This window comes from Euphorbia lathyris, chromosome 1, assembly GCF_963576675.1.
Source record: "Euphorbia lathyris chromosome 1, ddEupLath1.1, whole genome shotgun sequence".
Taxonomy (NCBI): domain Eukaryota; kingdom Viridiplantae; phylum Streptophyta; class Magnoliopsida; order Malpighiales; family Euphorbiaceae; genus Euphorbia; species Euphorbia lathyris.
In genome coordinates, this window is record NC_088910.1 from 83,092,164 (window position 1) to 83,110,082 (window position 17,919).

General features: G+C 36.8%; 1 protein-coding gene across 1 annotated transcript; it reads left to right on the plus strand.

The window, feature by feature from the left end:
• The first annotated feature begins 5,141 nt into the window (after positions 1-5,141).
• On the plus strand, positions 5,142-6,404 carry LOC136218532 (uncharacterized). The gene is made up of 3 exons (XM_066005469.1): positions 5,142-5,429; positions 5,502-5,840; positions 5,928-6,404. Exons 1-3 carry the CDS (start codon positions 5,142-5,144, stop codon positions 6,402-6,404), a joined length of 1,104 nt encoding a protein of 367 aa, XP_065861541.1.
• Positions 6,405-17,919: the final 11,515 nt, after the last annotated feature.

Below are 17,919 nucleotides of genomic sequence, written 5' to 3' on the forward strand. Positions count from 1 at the left end.
GGAGCCCGTCCCCAAGTTATGGGTAAACCCCGCCATCCAATTGCCACCAGCATCCCGAAGAACTCCTCCAGCAGCAATTCTGCCATTGCTAAGGCAGGAGCCATCAGTATTCAACTTAGCAAACCCTTCTCTAGGCTTACTCCAGCCAACTAGCAGGATCTCTTTATCCGGGGAGGGGCGAACAAGGGAATCTCTTTCAAAGCTTTTAGTAATAACAAAGAGCTTCTTCGAGAAGAAAAACAGTAAATCAGGAATAAGGACAGCCTTACCCGCAAATAATTCTTCATTCCTCCACTTCCAGATTTGGTGACAAGTAATAGCAAAGAGGATGGCACCGTGCTCCATGTTGGCCAGCAAGTTCCCCTTGGCTCCTTGAGAGAACCAGTCCCCTTCAGAAAAGGCCATGAAGGAAGGGAGGATGTGATGAGGGAGGATCCCTTCCCAGATCTTCTTACTATTTGGGCAATCCCTCAAGGCATGGCACAAGGTTTCCACATTGCCTCTGCATCTACTACAGGCACTAGACTCAGTCAAGTGCCTTCTGTGCCTATCCGCATTCGTAAGGAGCCTGTCTTTGATACCCAGCCAAAGGAAGCTCCTGATACGGTAAGGGATCTTGAGGGACCATATGGACTTCCAAATCTCCAAGGGAGGATCAGCCCTATTAGGGGTAAAAGCTTCATAGGCCGATTTACAAGAATAAGTACCATTATTCGTCAAGGCCCAACAATGTCTATCCTTATCCTCCTCTTGATTGCTAATCTTCACTCCTCTAATGTTAAGAAGGGTCTCCAGACTAAAGAAAGAGTCGAACTTTGATTAGCATATATATAGAGTTTGATTAGCAACTACTCAGCTTTAAATATCTTATAATTTATATATTATAAATGAATTATACATATAAATATATAATAAAAATATAATTTATGTATTAATAAAGGAAATGATCTCACTTTCTATTAAGATGTAGCACTTCTTTGATGCAATTGTAATTAGGTTAATATATACGTTAAAAAATCTCATTACGATACCGCTTAATGCTAACTCCACCGTTGAATGACTTGTGATCGGAATCGTCATCACAAAAACATTCTTATGTTGAGACAATGACTGGTGCCATGTGTAGTATGGGAGTTGAACTTAAAGTTCTAATTGACCTAAGAGATGAAGGTCTCGCTTCAATTGATTTATTTGAGAATCCACTTGAAACAAATATCACAATTATGCATGAGCTTGTGGAGGAACTTGGAAGAAATTTGATCGTCAAAGTTCTTGGTAGGAATGTGAGTTACACTATGCTACACAATTTTGCCCTAGAATTTTGGAAACCTGGCAGGAAAGTTGATATTATTGATTTAGGGCATGGCTAACATCCTGTTAAATTCGAACAACACCTTAGCTAGGTCGAGTAATGCCTTAATGTCCGTACATGGACTCCTAAATTTGTCCCATTTGATGCATCTATTAATACCACTGTGGTTTGGGTGAGATTCCCTGAGTTGAAACTTCAATATTATGAGGAATATTGCTTAATCTTGATTGGTAACTCCTTAGGTAAGGAAGTGAAGGCTGATAAAAAAAATACTACTCGAGTATGTGTTGATTGCTCAATTTAAGGTTAACGACGAACATTGTTGTATTGAGTATGAAGGTCTCCATGTTGCATGTACGAAATGTAGGAAGTATAGACACACAAAATATCTATGTTGCAATCATAATATCATCTATATCCTTATGTTGCCTAAGGACACCTTTGTGCATATATAAATGTGTAACATGTTGTTTCTAACTTGTTGGTATCAGAAGCCGGAGTCAAGAATTTGTTGCATGTGACTGAATCAGAGGAATATGGGCCATGGATGATCCTAAGGCAAAAATATACCAAGGAACAAAGCTTCTAATAATAATAAAGCTAATAGTCTACTTTAGGGGCAGAAAGTCACTATGGAGGTGCTTTCCGGTTTCAACCATTCACGTTCTACTTTTGAAATTGATTCTAGTTCAAGGAAAAACCACAAGCAGAACCTTATTCATGTTGCAGCTTACAAAGGCAAATATAGGTCTAGTTTTCAATATAAACAAACCAATTCTTATCATCCTTTTATAGATTAAAGGGGACACAAAAAAAAATTCCTTCCCTGGAAGAGGATGATGGTGAACATTGAATGAAAGTTGATGCAATGATTGCTAAGGAATTTTCCTTTGAGGCTTGAGGTACATGAAGAAATAAAAGGAGCAGAGGTGATGACAAAATTTCTCAACCTTTGTCTAATATGGATATAAATGTTGTCTTTCATGGGTCAAAGAACGCAACTAGTAATGTTGTTGTCTCGAATTGATTTCCTTTCTCATGAAGATCATCTCATGGAAGTGATTTGGAGCCAGTGGTAATGAGTTTCACTGAGCTCTTCACCATTTATTATCTGTGAATGATGTTGATATTCTTGTTTTGCTTGGGACTCATCTTCTGACTAACATGGGTGAGGAGTTTGGTAGAAATTTTAATTTTACTCATTTTGAAGCTATTGATATTGAAGGTTTTAGTGGTGGTATTTGGATTTTTTGGAAGGATGCTAGGGTTCAAGTGTCCATTCTTTTGACAACCAGGCAATTCTTTCATCTTGAAGTTATCATTATCGGAGATTAATCGGGGATTAATCAGATTTGTATTGTTGTATTTTTTATTTATAAATCAATAAAAATTATTATATAAATTCAATTAAAAATATGTATTATACTATCTAAAAAATGTATATTTGTAAAATATATCGTTAAAAATATGTAAACATCAATATTTCAACAACAAATATCATTGAATCAACTCAAACAAATAAAATATAATGTTCACAAGTAATATAATTCACCAAAAGTTATTACATTAAAGAAGAAAGGAAAATCCTCACCCCACCTGGATGTGATTCGAACCCATGACCTCCCTAGTCATAGGTAATCTCTCAACCACTAGACTAAGAGTTTCACCACAAAATTAATGAGGTTGTCAAGACTCGAACTCTCGACCGTTTGATGAGAGTACAGAACACAATTAAACAAAAATATTCGAAAATAATAAACACAATGTTGAAGTAGAGGGACTAAAATTATAATTTATGAAGGATGAAATTGTAATTTTTGTAATTTGGATGATAATAATTATGCACAAAAAAACTAGCACTCAACTCTTCTATTATTTCACTCACCCCTTATATCTCAAAATAACATCTACTTAAATAAGAATTCTAATGTCCATATTTTGGACAAATAAAAAAAAACCCATACATAACCCATACAATGACTTTGACCATTGCACCAATAATATCATTCACCCATACAATGACTTTGAACTACCCAATTAATTATTATTTTCATGTCTTTATTTTATTTTATTTTTGATTAATTTTTTGTTTTATTTTATTTTGACCAAAATTAAGTTTATATTTTTTTAACACACAATTCACGAATAACCATGCGATAATGTTCAAAAATAAATTATAATGAAGTAAAAAATTTAATAAAAAAATATTTTTTTCATTGTTGCTTAGGTGGGCCTGAGGCGGTCTAGACGGAGTCAAAACAGTTAAAAAACACATAGGGGACAAAAAAAAAAGCCAAGAGGGATTAATAGGAAAAAATCAGAGTGGATTCTCGATTTCGGACACCTAGGCGGCCTTGGTTTTGAATGGTAGTCACGTCATTACGCCTTGAAGAAGTATGAAGTGCTCCATCAATTTGCTAAACTAGGTAGGTAACTTGTCTTGTATTACTAGGTACAATTTCTGCATCATCAGATACAACTTTTGAATATTCTTTGGCAGCATATTGGTGTCTCACCGAGCGTGTCCAAGTATTTTTTCGCCTTTTTTGTTCTTGAAATATGAGTGTGCCAGAGATTTTATGAAAAAACTCCAAAATTTATTAATTCTAACTTGTTGAACAAAATGATTGTTTTAAAAGTCAAAAGAATATAAAAACCTTAAATTCGCAATTAATTCTACAGAACGAGGTTAATTGAACAACAATACACTAAAATTAAACAAAGTTGAAATGGAAAGAACTTGGAAACTTGAAATTGAATTACAAAAAATTGTTCTAAAAGTAAACTTACTAGAAAATAATAATGAAGAATTTTTGGGAAAATAAATACAATTAACAAGCAAACTTGCTAAATAAACATTATAAATTTGAGATTTGAGTCTGGTTCTTTTGTGTTGTTATGTGTATTTTTTTTATGCTAAATTTTTATTTATACCTTGGTTGTACATCCACAACTGTCTTTAACTCTCCTTCCTATGTTTGTATGAGTGCTCCATCACCAAAACTGTTCCAAGACTTCAACTGCCTCTCACTTTCCAATTTCACAAAACTAACTCCAAAAAACCAATTTATTATAATTAATCATTTAATTAACTATAAATCAATTAATTTTACAGAATTACACACTTAGACCAAATTTTTTGGCAATTTATCAATTTGGCCCCATTTTCACATATTGCAAAATTAGGCCAGAAAAAGTGTTTGAATACGAATTAGCCCTAATTAAAGGGTGTGACGAGAAGTGTTTACTGATATTGAACCGGATGAATGACTAATGGAGAGTAAATTATCTTAGAAGTTTTCAAAATTTGTTAAATAAAATAAAATATCACAGAAAATAAATCAAAAATATTAAAAACAAAGTACTATAGTGTCTAGCCTTTGGTATCGTTATTTAGGATTATAATCCTCTATCTTTTGAGTTTTATATTATACTTCAAGCATCTCAATTTTCGAGATGAGTGAGAGCTTGATTGTCTAACGATTTTTATTTTACAGCTATATTTTGTGGCTTATTAGGTATAGTGAAGTAAAAAAAAAAAAATTATTTACATAGGCATGTGACAATGATTCAAATTGGAGTTCAATATATCAATGTATGTTTGTTCCAAAAATAGAAAGAAAATGCATAGTGCTATAAATAATGCCCACAAGACATCTAGAAGCAAGGAGAACCTTAAAGAAAAGAAAAAGTTTGAATGGGAAGATGTCCACATATTTTGCATTGTCCATAGGTATAGGGCGAGGAAAGAGAAAGGCAATGAAAATGAAAATGAAATGCTTGTAATTAATCTGGTTTTGTGTACGTAATCTGTCTGTTAATTAAAAAGATGAGGAAACTTTGTCCAAATATCGATAAAGAAGATGGACTTGAGACAGTTCTTGAGGTTCCAATACCAGAAGAAATGTTTACAAGTATGGGTAGCAATGTTACTTTACGTTGGCATAATATGCTTACTTGGATGAAAGCTCAAACTTCTGATAAATGGTCTCAACCTGTTATTGCTGGCCGTATTAATGAACTTCGTTTCCTTCTTTATTTGGTCGGATCTCCTCTTATTCCTCTTCAAGTTCAAGTTGGTCATTCTGTTTACAAGCCCGTCAAAGATTGTTCCATTGTAAGTCATTTCTATTCAAATTTCATGTTTTGATATGAGGATTTTTATTCAATTTTGTATATGTGATTGCAGCAAGCTTCTACTGCAAAATATATAGTTCAGCAATACATAGCAGCAACAGGAGGACAACCAGCATTAAACGCAGTGCATAGCATGTGTGTAACAGGAGAAGTGAAGATAAGTGCATCAGAATTTCATCAAGGAGATCAAACAATAAATGTAAAAAGAACAGAAGAAGCAGGTGGATTCGTATTATGGCAAAAAGATCCTGATTTATGGATATTAGAGCTTGTTGTTTCAGGTTGCAAAGTCATTTGTGGAAGCAATGGCAAAATTTCTTGGAGGCATTCTTCTAATCAACCATCTCCTGTTTCTAAGGGTCCTCCTAGACCCTTAAGACGTTTTCTCCAGGTATCTAAATTAATATATATATATTATTACTTATTATAACCTTCAAATTTGTTTCTCTAAATAATTTTTCTATATATATAAAAATAGGGTTTGGACCCAAGATCGACAGCAAACTTATTTTTAGATGCAACCTGCATTGGAGAGAAAATAATAAATGAAGAAGATTGCTTTATATTAAAGCTAGAGACATCATCAGCAATAAGAGAAGCACAAAGTGGGGCAAATTATGAGATAATACATCATACAATATGGGGTTATTTTAGTCAAAGATCAGGACTTCTTATTCAGTTTGAAGATTCAAGGTTATTAAGAACAAGAAGTAAAGATGATGATGATATATTTTGGGAAACAAGCACTGAATCAGTTATGGAAGATTATAGATATGTTGATGGTATTAATATAGCACATAGTGGTAAAACTCGTGTCACTGTTTATAGATATGGAGAACAGTCTGCTAATCACAAGAGAAAAATGGAAGAGAAATGGAAAATTGAAGATGTTGATTTTAATGTCCAAGGTTTAACTGATGACCATTTTTTACCTCCTTCTGACATCATTTCTTAGATCTCCTTGTATTCATTTTTCAACATCATTTTCTCTCATCTTCTGTAAATTAGTAATACCCTTTATCACAATTCTTTTTTTTGTATGCCATTGAAATCAATTAATTGTTCAATTTTTTAATGGGGCAACCTGGTTTGCAATAATATTGAAATTGAATGTATTTTAGTTCTGAAAGTAAAATTAATAGTTGAGGGATTCTATGCTTTTTGTAATCAAAAATCTATTGGGGTAAAATATAATTGTTAGATATATAAATAATCCTATTATTTAGAAAAATCCTATTGTTTAGGAAATAGATTATTTCCTAAACTACTTCTTGGGTATATCTGTTTCTTGGACACCAGGGTCTATCTTTTTGTCTCAAAAGAAATATGCTTCTAAAATAATTCACAAGACTGGACTCTCATCTTCCAATTCATGCGCTACATTTGTTGACACTAAACAAAAGCTTAGCCTTTCTTCGGGTTCTCCTTATCATGATCCATCAGAGTACTGGAGTCTTACCGGTGTCTTACAATATTTGACTCTCACTCGGCCGGATATCTCCTACGCAGTTCAGCAAGTCTGTTTGTTTATGCATGACCCCAGGAACCAGAACATGGCCGCCATCAAACGGATACTTCGATATGTTAAGGGGACTCTTGATTTTGGGCTTACACCTACATCTTCTATTGATTCTTTAGTCTCTTATACTGATGCTGATTGGGGCGGCTGTCCTGACACTCGGCGATCCACATCAGGCCATTGTGTTTTTCTTGGTGATAATCTCATTTTTTGGTCAGCAAAACGTCAATCTACTCTCTCTCGCTCTAGTGCCGAAGCTGAGTATCGAGGGATAGCTAATGTTGTCTCTGAAACTTGCTGGATTCGAAATCTTTTCCTTGAGCTCCACTGTCAGATTCGGAAGTCCACCCTGGTTTACTGTGACAATGTAAGTGTTGTCTACCTCTCTGGTCATCCTGTTCAACATCAACGCACAAAACACATAGAGATGGATATTCATTTTGTGCGTGAAAAGGTTGCCAAAGGCGAAGTACGAGTTCTTCATGTTCCTTCCCGACATCAAATATCTGATATTTTCACCAAAGGTCTACCACAGATTCTTCAGATCTAGTCTCAACGTTCGACCTCCTCCCGCTTCGACTACGGGGTGTGTTAGATATGTAAATAATCCTATTATTTAGGAAAATCCTATTGTTTAGGAAATAGATTATTTCCTTATTATTCCCTTGATTGTATGCTTAATTGTAGGCTTAATTGTGTATTGTGTTATGTATATAAACACTTCTTAATCAATGAAAACCTCAAGGGTTCCAATTATAATAATAATTTTAATTAACTTCAATTATTAAGTATTAAATCACCCTAAAATTATCAAGGAATATTAAGAAAAGTATATATAATAGAGGGATTCGCGGCAAAGGAGGTGTAAAGTGATCAAATAGTTGCTATTTTTCAACATCACGTGGACTGACTGTAAAGATCTAGTTTTTTTTTAGGGGTGCAAGTGGTCGGTTAACCAGTCCATTACGGTTAATTCGGTCGGTTAATCATTTAATCGGTTTTTTAAAAACATTAACTATACACTGGTCCATTAAATTCGGTTAACCACTAATCAGTTAACCAATTATTTCGGTCGGTTAACCTTTTATTTCGGTTTCTAACCATTAGTAAATAAAAATAAAAATAATAAAAGAATTCTAATTTTTATTGTTAGGGAGACGGAGGCTCAATGACGAGTTGAAGAGATTAACTGCGGAGAGGGAGATGTACGTGCATTATGATCCTTCAGTTTTGATTCCGTTAAATTGTTGATTCCCTATATCAAATCTCTGTCTAAAAACGTGTTAAAGAACAATTAAACAGATAAAAAAAAGCAAAATACCCCTAATAAAACTTCTGGCTATAAAGTTTTGGAAAACAAGTAATAAAATTTTATCATTGTTTCTACATCCAAAAACATAAAAGAAAAAAAGCCGCATAAACTAAAATTAGAGAGACAGTAACAAATTAACTGAGAGTTATTTACATATTTTCATCTTATTTGATATTAATATTTGATAGAAGGACTAAACCATTAAAGGTGAAAAAATTTAGAAACCTTATAATTAAATAGTGGATTGATTAATGAGTTATGAAAAACTAAAGGGACTAAATAATTGTTTACCATATAAATAAATTTATTTTTATATTTTTTTAATATTTAATTGAGATTCGGTCGGTTTCGGTTAACCGCGGTTTTTGGAATAAAAAACTATAACCGTAACCATTAACCATTATTTTTAAAATTAAAAACCGTACACTAATCTATCGGTTTCAGTTAACCTTATTTTTTATTTCGGTTTGGTTTTTCGGTTTTTCGGATTTTTGTGTGCACCCCTAGTTTTTTTGGATATAAAATCATGAGGATCTTGTTATGCTAATGTCAGGATAGAAACCTAGGTAAGACTTGCACTAAGTACGGATGGGGTATGGCACTCTTAGTACGTTGCACTTGACTTTGTCAATATATAACTTATCATTTTGGTGGTGCATGAAGCATAAGTAATCATGTTGATGCTCCTAATTCAGACCTACACAACCCAATAACAATATAGATCTCTAGTTAGCACCACTCTTTAATGATTAAAACTATTGTGGGACGATGTTTGATGTCATACAGGTAATAAATTTATACTACGTGCCATGAATTTTTTACGCTTATGAAAACTTCTCTGGATACAAAAACAAACGAGAGCAAGCAATCCCAATTTATGAGAACAATATGATTTCTGCATTGCTTTACAAAAAGAATGTATAAACGAATCATAGAAGGTTTCTCCATTGGCTTCACTCTTTAATCTTACCATATGAAGAAAAACATTTCAATGAGTCAATAGTAGAAAGAGGGTTATTTGCCTCCCACTTTTAGAGCTATTTGTGTCTCGCTTTGTCGCGATATAAATAACTTGCATCAAACAAATGGGTAGCAAATGGGCAATGCAAGTGCATAAAATAATTGTGTCGATTTTCAATCAACAAAATAAAATTGGTATTTTAAATGTGATTTATCGTATAGATTTTGGTAGTTTAAATATGGACTATTATACAAGCTGATGATACATTAAAAAATTAGAAAAATAAAAATCATTGGCTAAAAAGGTAATTTGTCCACAAGCAAATTGTGATTGTGTGAAATTAGCCAAAAAGTGATGTGGGCATCTTAAGTAAAAGACCAAGGTAAGAGGGGACAAAGTCTCACACGACGTGTCCCATCAACAACACATCGTGTGAGCAAGAGAGCTGTCGGAGGAATTAAAAGGAAACACCCCCACACATCGTGTCACCAGGGGCACACGGTGTGTGGGATGCTTGAAAAGCCCCTGGAACTCTGATGTCTAATTCACACGACGTATGCTTATTCTCACGTGTCGTGTAACCTGTTTGAGGTGCATCCCAATAACTGCATCAAAGAACCTAGTGATCGGAGAACAAGAGCCACATGACGTGTCACAACACCCACATGTCGTGTGGAGTGACTTAACCTGCAATGAGAACAAGATGACAAGGCTGCCAGAATCAATGTTCACCTGCCAAAATCACTATTCACCCTTTAATTTATTGTTGGGTAAATTCCAAAAGGACTGTGCATTATGCCGTTACAAGAATTACGGAAATGCTGGAAACGCCGTTTAACTTGGTGACGTGGCAAAGGGTAGACTCGTCCGAATTTATTGGGAGACCTATATAAGCTCCAGAAGCTTCTCTTCTTCCCCCAATTTTCTACTTCTTCTCAATTTCTTCCGCCAATCGAAAACCAAAATTCAAGATTCCTTCAAATCACAGTGAGTAATTAGCATAATCGCGATTCTCTTGAAGTTTAGAATGTAAACCCCATGATTTGGTTTTATAATTTAGCCTAATTCGCGTACAATTTACTAAACCCTAAAATCGTGAAGAGATGAGTTCGTCGAATTCGTCCAATTCTCAAATTTCATTGGGTCAATGGCATGAATCAAACTGCTTCTGTGGGATTAGAGCTTCAATCCGCCGAGCTTCAACAAAGTTAAATAATGGAAGGATGTTCGTTGGTTGTTCGAAATATCCTGATCGAACTGCTTATCGTTATTTTGAGTGGATTGATCCTGATGATTTAGAAGTTTGTCGTGCTCGTGTAGATGAACTCGAAATGGAGTTACGGTCTATTTCTGAGGGTAAGCGAAAGGTAGAGATGGAATTGTTGCAGGTGAAGGAAGAAAATGGAAGACTGAGAAAGGAACTGGTGCAGGAGAACGAAGAAAATAGAAGTTTGAAATCAGAAAATGGGTGTTTAAGGAAGAAATTAATTGTAATTGTGATTGTAGTGATAATTGGGTTGATTGTGATGCTGATTGGCAATGTAGATAATGATAGTAGGCTAGATGGCAGATTTGGGTTGCCTTAGTGGTAGGCAAACTACAATTTGTAGTTCTCAGTGTATTGCCATTTACCTGTTTGGGTAAATGTTTGTGTGAAAAAAGGTGTATTGAAAAGCAAATGATTGTCTTGTGTTAATTATTAGCCAAGTTCATTGGATTGTAACTTTGTGCAACTTATTGGATATTGTTAATTGTTAGTCAAGTTCTTTGTCCTCTAACGTTGCAAAATTTATTAGCTTGTAATTTTGTGTTAATTGTTGCCTAAGTTCATGTAAAATGACTAGAAATGCTGGGTTCTTATCCTGCACATACACAAAATGACTATAAATGTTACTTGTGCACACTGAATATACCTAAAAATGTTAACAAGTTTATGTCACACATCTGTGTAAATAGCAAAGAAACTTAATTGCATATAATGCCAAACAAAAGGTCTTACATATCACATTTTGGAAATAACCTTAATTGTCACAAAGGTATTACATATACGGCATTGTAAAGGTACCTATAATGCCAAACAAAAGCTATACCATATAAGGTCATAACTTTTGATCACCCTACACAAAAAGTAGTGCACCATAAAGGTCACAATTCCCAAAATATACAAAATGGTAACAAAAAGTAGTGATCCAATCTGCCTATCAAACTTCTTAGTAATCTTCAACAGCTCCAGTGAAAAGGCCATGCCTCTTCGCTAAATCAGCAAGGTTTGCAGCTCTTCTTGGTCTTTGTGGGACAGTTGGCTCTGCTTCAGTTGGGTTCACTCTTTTTCTGGATGTAGAAATTGTTGGTGCCATGAAATTTCTGCCCCTGCCCCTACCTCTGCCTTTGCCTCTCACAACTGGTTGGCTTTGTCCTCTTGTTGACGGCTGTGTTGGGGGTGGCTGTGAAGCATTTTCTCTATTAACAGCACCATCAGTTGCTCGTTGATGTGTTGGGGGTGGCTGTGAAGCACTTCCACCTACATGTCCTTGCTGCATCAAGCAATAACTAAGTTACCATATTATTCCAAAATCCCAACAAAAATAGCAAAAACCTATATACTCCACCAACTTACACTAGAATGTACAGGGTTGGAAGTGGATGCATTAGTGGATTTTCTAGGCCTGCCTACCTTTCTAGGTGGACTACCCTGCAAAAAAGTAAATACACATTTGAATCAAAGCATTTAAAGGAACAATGGCCATCTAATGTTGATTATACAAACAGTATGGACTTACTTGAACTTGTTTACCACTCCTTTTGTTGGCTAATTTGCACTGCCTTCTTTGCCATGGGGTTTCACCTATAATTCCAGCCTTGCAGCCCCTAGCATTATGGCCAAACCTTTGACATAAGCCACACTTAACACCACCTCCTATCCTGGAAACCTTATGGGGGTCCCTTGGTTCATCTGCCCTCCTATTCCTTCTCTTCTTTGGTCTTCCAGGCGGTTTAAGTACAACCCCAGCATGAATGTCAGGTAGTGTTGTCCTTTCCCACTCCTCTTGTGATGGCACAGGCTTGAACACATGTTGATATACAGCCAAATACGTTGACTTCAAAAAATAGTCATGCACATATCGCTCTGGTTGTTCTCTCTGATAAATGATGGCAGCCACTGCATGCTTACAAGGAATTCCAGAAATGTCCCACATTCTACAAGTACATGACTTATCCTTGAGATCAATAGCAACATTCTTTCCATAGTAATCAACTTCGTATAATTGATCCCCTACTCTTGTGCAAAAACAGTTTCGACTCTCCACTTTTATCTTCTCAAGCCTATTCTGGTAATTTGGGCACACATCTCCATTATAGTTTTTCATACCATTGAACTTGGTATACTGTCTTGCCATTAAGGCTTTCCTGATCCATTCCAGCAGACTAAGTATAGGCAACTCCCTACAAGGTAATATCATCTTGTTAAACGACTCACAAACGTTGTTTTGAATTGCATCACATTTGGTTCTTGGGTTGAAGTGACTCCTTGCCCATGTGTGAGGATCATGTTCCATCACCCATTGATGAGCCGCAGGGTCAAATGATTTGAGTTTCTCCATATGATTCTCCCATAACTTCATAGTACCAGTTGCTGCAGCCTTCCACAGATGATCTTTGTATTAAACCCCTTTGAATCTCATCTTCATGTTCTCGTACATGTGCTTGACACAGAAACGATGTTCCACATCCGGCATTAACTCCTTCATAGCTTGCACCAGACCCTATAAATTAAGAACAAACCATTAGTAGACTAATTATGAATTAACACTAACAAACATATAATAACCATAACCCACCTTTTGTTGATCCGACATGAAGACCCATCCAGTTTCTCTAACCGCGCCAAAATCATCTTGCAAAACTTGTAGAAACCATGACCAGGATTCTTTGCACTCAGAGTCAACAACAGCAATAGCAATTGGAAATAGGTTCTCGTTGCCATCCCTACCAATTGCAGCCAACAACTGCCCACCCATCATTCCTTTCAAATGACAACCATCAAGGCATATAATTGGCCGTATGCCAGAGAAGTATCCTTGTTTTTGTGCAGCCATCCGAACGTACATGTGTTGAAACAAAACAATCTCCCTAGGAACTCCTAACCCATGGTCTAGCTTCAACTCCGTTTTTATTTGGACAACAGTTCCTGGATTAGTTACTTTGAGAGTCTCAGCATAATCATACAACCTCTTATATTGATCCCTGATTTGACCAGATATAATTTTCCTCCCCTCACTTTTAGTCTTATAGCATTTTCGAATAGACACCTCATAGCCCAAATCCCTCTTAATCTTATTCTTCAGGTATGACACTTTCAAATCCTTATCATCCCTCATGTCTTCCAAATATTTCTCACAAAGGTATGAAACCTTACAAAATTTCTCATTGTATTGTTTAGGACAAGTATGTTGAAACACCTTTCCACATAATTTTGATTTGACAAAATTGTTTAAGTATAATTGAAATACATATTCTAAACACACTAAGTTTAAATGCTTTGATTTATTCTACTAATGTGTTTGTTCAAATGTTGAGTTAAATTGTTTATAAGACACAAGAATTAAAAGGCCCAAGCCCAATACAAGTGTCAAAGCCCAAGTCAAACAACTCAGTACAACTCGGCCCGCGTTAGCCAAAATGATGTCGCTGTGTACAAAACGCAACTCAGCAATCGAAGGATCTGGAAGACCTTCGGGAACAACTTCAAGAGGAAGCTGCTGAGTAGATTCGACAAACGTACAAGACAGCAGCTGGCTAAGGAAAACTTCTAGACAAAGTATTTCCACTTCGGGTAAAGTTCAGACGACACAGTATGCTATCCAGTTGACTTTACCATAAGTAGTGAGACATTCGGCTGAGCTGACCGAGGACAGAAGATACACAAATCTGATTGGCCGAGAGTTCTGAGCATGTCAGGATGACAACGACAGGAAGCCGTTTCCCTCCAATGGTTATTTCGAAATTCGAAATGACCGATGCCCAGACGTCTCTATAAATAGAGTGCCATCAGAAGCTTCAACACAACAGAACTTGATCAAGCCATTACGCTGACCAAATCTCTACGCAAAGTTCTGCAAGAAAAAAGCAAAGCAATCTTACACTACATTCAATATCTTTTGTGTAAAAGTCTAGAGTGATTATTCAATCATCTAAGGTGTCTTAGCAAATCATTGTTTAGGACAAACACTTATCATTTCTAGAGATTAGAAAGGAGAGGCTGAGTACTCGGTTATAGTACTCAGCAAGAGATTAGGATTGAGTAGAGGTATAGAGGAAGGTACTCTTGTTATACTCAGTTGCTAAGATTGTAAAAGGTTTGAGGCTCTACCTTTAAAGAGCTCAGTAGAGGATTTGAAATCTCGGAACGTGTTCCGGGGACAGGACGTAGGCTTAGAAGAAGCCGAACCTGGATAAATCTGCTGAGTAACGTATTTCTTACTTTAAACTCCTTATATATATTGCTTGCTTAAATAACCAAAACTGACCAAGTAAAAAGGTCAAGCTGAGTTGTGCGCATCGAACATCTGAGCTCAGGAATAGACTTTAAGTGTTATCTCCTGACTCAAGTCAAGAAACTGACCTAGTCACCAGTTGACTAAGCCAGAATCTTACTGATCACTCAGCGCCGCTGTTAAAACCTTTTCTCTTAAGAAAAGAAGTTTGCCCAAACTTAAGAAAAAGTTTAAATAGTTCCTAACCCCCCCTTGGAACTATACTTGCACTGTTATAAGGGACCAACAAGTGGTATCAGAGCCTAAAAGCTCTTTGTAAAAGGTCTAACAACCTTAAGCTGATCCCTACCATGGGCGAAAACAGTACTCGGTTTCTCCCAGGAAACCAAACAACTCAGATACTGCCTGAGGGGCTGTCCATCAGTCGGCCTCCCCTATTCTTCGCGTCTAACTATACCTTCTGGAAGAATAGGATGAAAAACTTCATTCAGGCTACAAATATGAGTGCCTGGCTATCTATAGTTCAAGGCCCATTTGTACCTGTCGAAGTTGTGGCTGACCAAACAGTTGTAAAAGCTGAGGCCAAATGGACAGAGGATGATCTTAAGAAGCTTCAAAATCACTCTTCGGCTATCAATATGCTTCACTGTGCGCTCGATGCTGCAGAATATAATAAAATCTCAGGTTGTGAGTCGGCACAAGAGATCTGGAAAAAGCTGGAAGTCACCTACGAGGGAACTAATAAAGTAAAGGAGTCCAAGGTGAATCAGCAGATGAGACTGTACGAGCTGTTCGAGATGAACAATGATGAGGGCATTTCAGACATGAATGCAAGGTTTACCAACATCATTAATGAGCTCAAGAGAATTGGGAAAATCTTCACTGAGGAAGAACAAGTCAAAAAGATACTCAGGAGTCTTCCTAAAGACTGGCAAGCAAAGAAGACAGCTGTTGAGGAAGCTCAGGATTTAACCACCTACAAATATGACGAACTCATCGGCTCGTTGCTGACTCATGAGATATCTATGAAAAACTTCGAGGTGAAGGAAAATCTGAAGACAAGAAGCAGAAATCCCTTGTCATAAAAGTTGACTCCACTGACGGGAGCTCAACTGATGATGAGGAGATGGCCATGTTCACAAGGAAGATGAAAAGGCTATTCAGGAAGAATGACAAATATTCTAAGAAGCCTTACAGAAAGTTTGATAAGTATAAAGCTGACTCAAGCGACAGCAAATACAAAAAGGACAACTCAAAGCCCATTACATGCTTTGAGTGCCATCAAACCGGCCATATTAAGTCAAGCTGCCCCACACTGAGGAAGGACAAGAAGAGTGGCAAAAAGGCAATGGTGGCTACATGGAGTGACAGTGATGAGTCTTCATCTACAGAAACTGAGGCCACCGGGTCAGCGAAGATATGCTTCATGGCTGACGAACTTGCTGAGCCGTGCGATTCTGAGCATGCTGACCTATCCGTCGCATCAGATGACGAGGAGCAATCAAATGAGGTAATTACTCTTCCCCAACTCAGAAACGATATGGTTAATGCCCTGGGTGATCTCTACACACTTGTCAAGAAGTGTAATAAGAAAGTTAGAGCACTCAGCAGGCGCTGTGACGAAGTGGAAAAGGTCAAACTGAGTGACCTCAGATTCCTTCTTCAAGACAATTCAACTCTGCATGATAACATGAAGATCATACATGAGTCTTTCTTTGAAGTCCAATCAGTTTCAAAGAAACTGACAAAGGACGTCACAACCATCCAGAACCAATTAATGGTTCCAAATAAAAGAAACATTCCTCTGAGAACTCAGTACCAAGGTACTCAGCAGAGATGGAATCCCCAGCGAAAAGTCCAGTGTGACTTTTGTGGGAAGAAAGGACACACCACTAAGGTGTGCTGGCACGCTCAGCACTGGGGTGCTGACAAGTCAGTGAAACATCCTAAACAGAAGGTTAGCTGTGACTTCTGTGGAAAGAATGGCCATACTGTCCAAGTATGTCGCCATAAAATAAAATATGATGCTTTACCTATTGCACCTAACAAGCAAGGACCCAAAAAGAATTGGGTACCTAAAAGTAACTAGTTACAATGCAGGTAAGCCTGAGATGTGCCGAGAAGTCAAAGATGTGGTATATTGACAGCGCATGCTCGAGGCATATGACTGGTGATGAAACTCAGTTCATCATGTTTGAGCGTAAACGAGGAGGAAGTGTAAGTTTTGGAGACAACAAGAAGGGTAAGATAGTAGGGCCAGGAACCATTGGAGGTAATCCTACTATTGAATCTGTCTCCCTAGTCAGCGGACTCAAATATAACTTACTCAGCGTAGCTCAGCTATGTGACAATGGGAGAAAAGTTATATTTGATGCTTTTGGATGTAAAATATACGAGGGTAAAACAAATGAGTTAATCTTAACTGCCCCTCGCATAGATAATGTCTTTATGCTAGACTTAGAGAAAAAGTTTTCAAAAACTGTGTGCTTAGTATCAAAGGAAGAGAATTCCTGGCTATGGCACAGGAGACTTGGTCATGTAAGCATGGACCTCCTGGCCAAACTAGCAAGAAAGCAATTGGTTGAGGGACTGCCTGAACTTAAATTTGAAAAAGATCAATTATGCCACGCTTGCCAAGCTGGAAAACAAACCAAACAATCTTTTCACAGCAAAAACATTGTCTCAACTAAGCATCCGTTAGAGTTACTACACTTGGATCTCTTCGGTCCAGTCCAGCCACTGAGTCTGGGTGGAAGAAGATTTTCCTTGGTCATTGTAGATGACTTCTCTCGGTACACGTGGGTTATCTTGCTGACCAGCAAGGATGAGACCTTTGAGACATTTTCAAATTTGGTTAGAAAAATTGAAAATGATAAAGACCTAAAATTAGCTCACATTCGTAGCGATAATGGTGGAGAATTCAAAAACCAAAAGTTTGTTGAATTCTGTGAAGCCAGCGGCATTGACCACAATTTTTCTGCTCCTAGAACACCTCAACAAAATGGGGTTGTTGAAAGGAAGAACAGAACTCTGGTTGAAATAGCCAGGACAATGCTGGATGAGCATAGGCTTCCAAAGTATTTTTGGGGAGAGGCTGTTAACACAGCGTGCTATATTCTTAATAGGGCTCTAGTTAGACCTATATTAAAGAAAACCCCCTATGAACTTTGGAAAGGACGAAAG

Coding starts and splice junctions, on each gene's coding strand:
- LOC136218532 (XM_066005469.1), top strand. CDS start 5,142: ATGAGGAAACTTTGTCCAAATATCGATAAAGAAGATGGACTTGAGACA. Junction 5,430..5,501: donor CCGTCAAAGATTGTTCCATT/GTAAGTCATTTC, acceptor ATGTGATTGCAG/CAAGCTTCTACTGCAAAATA. Junction 5,841..5,927: donor CCTTAAGACGTTTTCTCCAG/GTATCTAAATTA, acceptor ATATAAAAATAG/GGTTTGGACCCAAGATCGAC.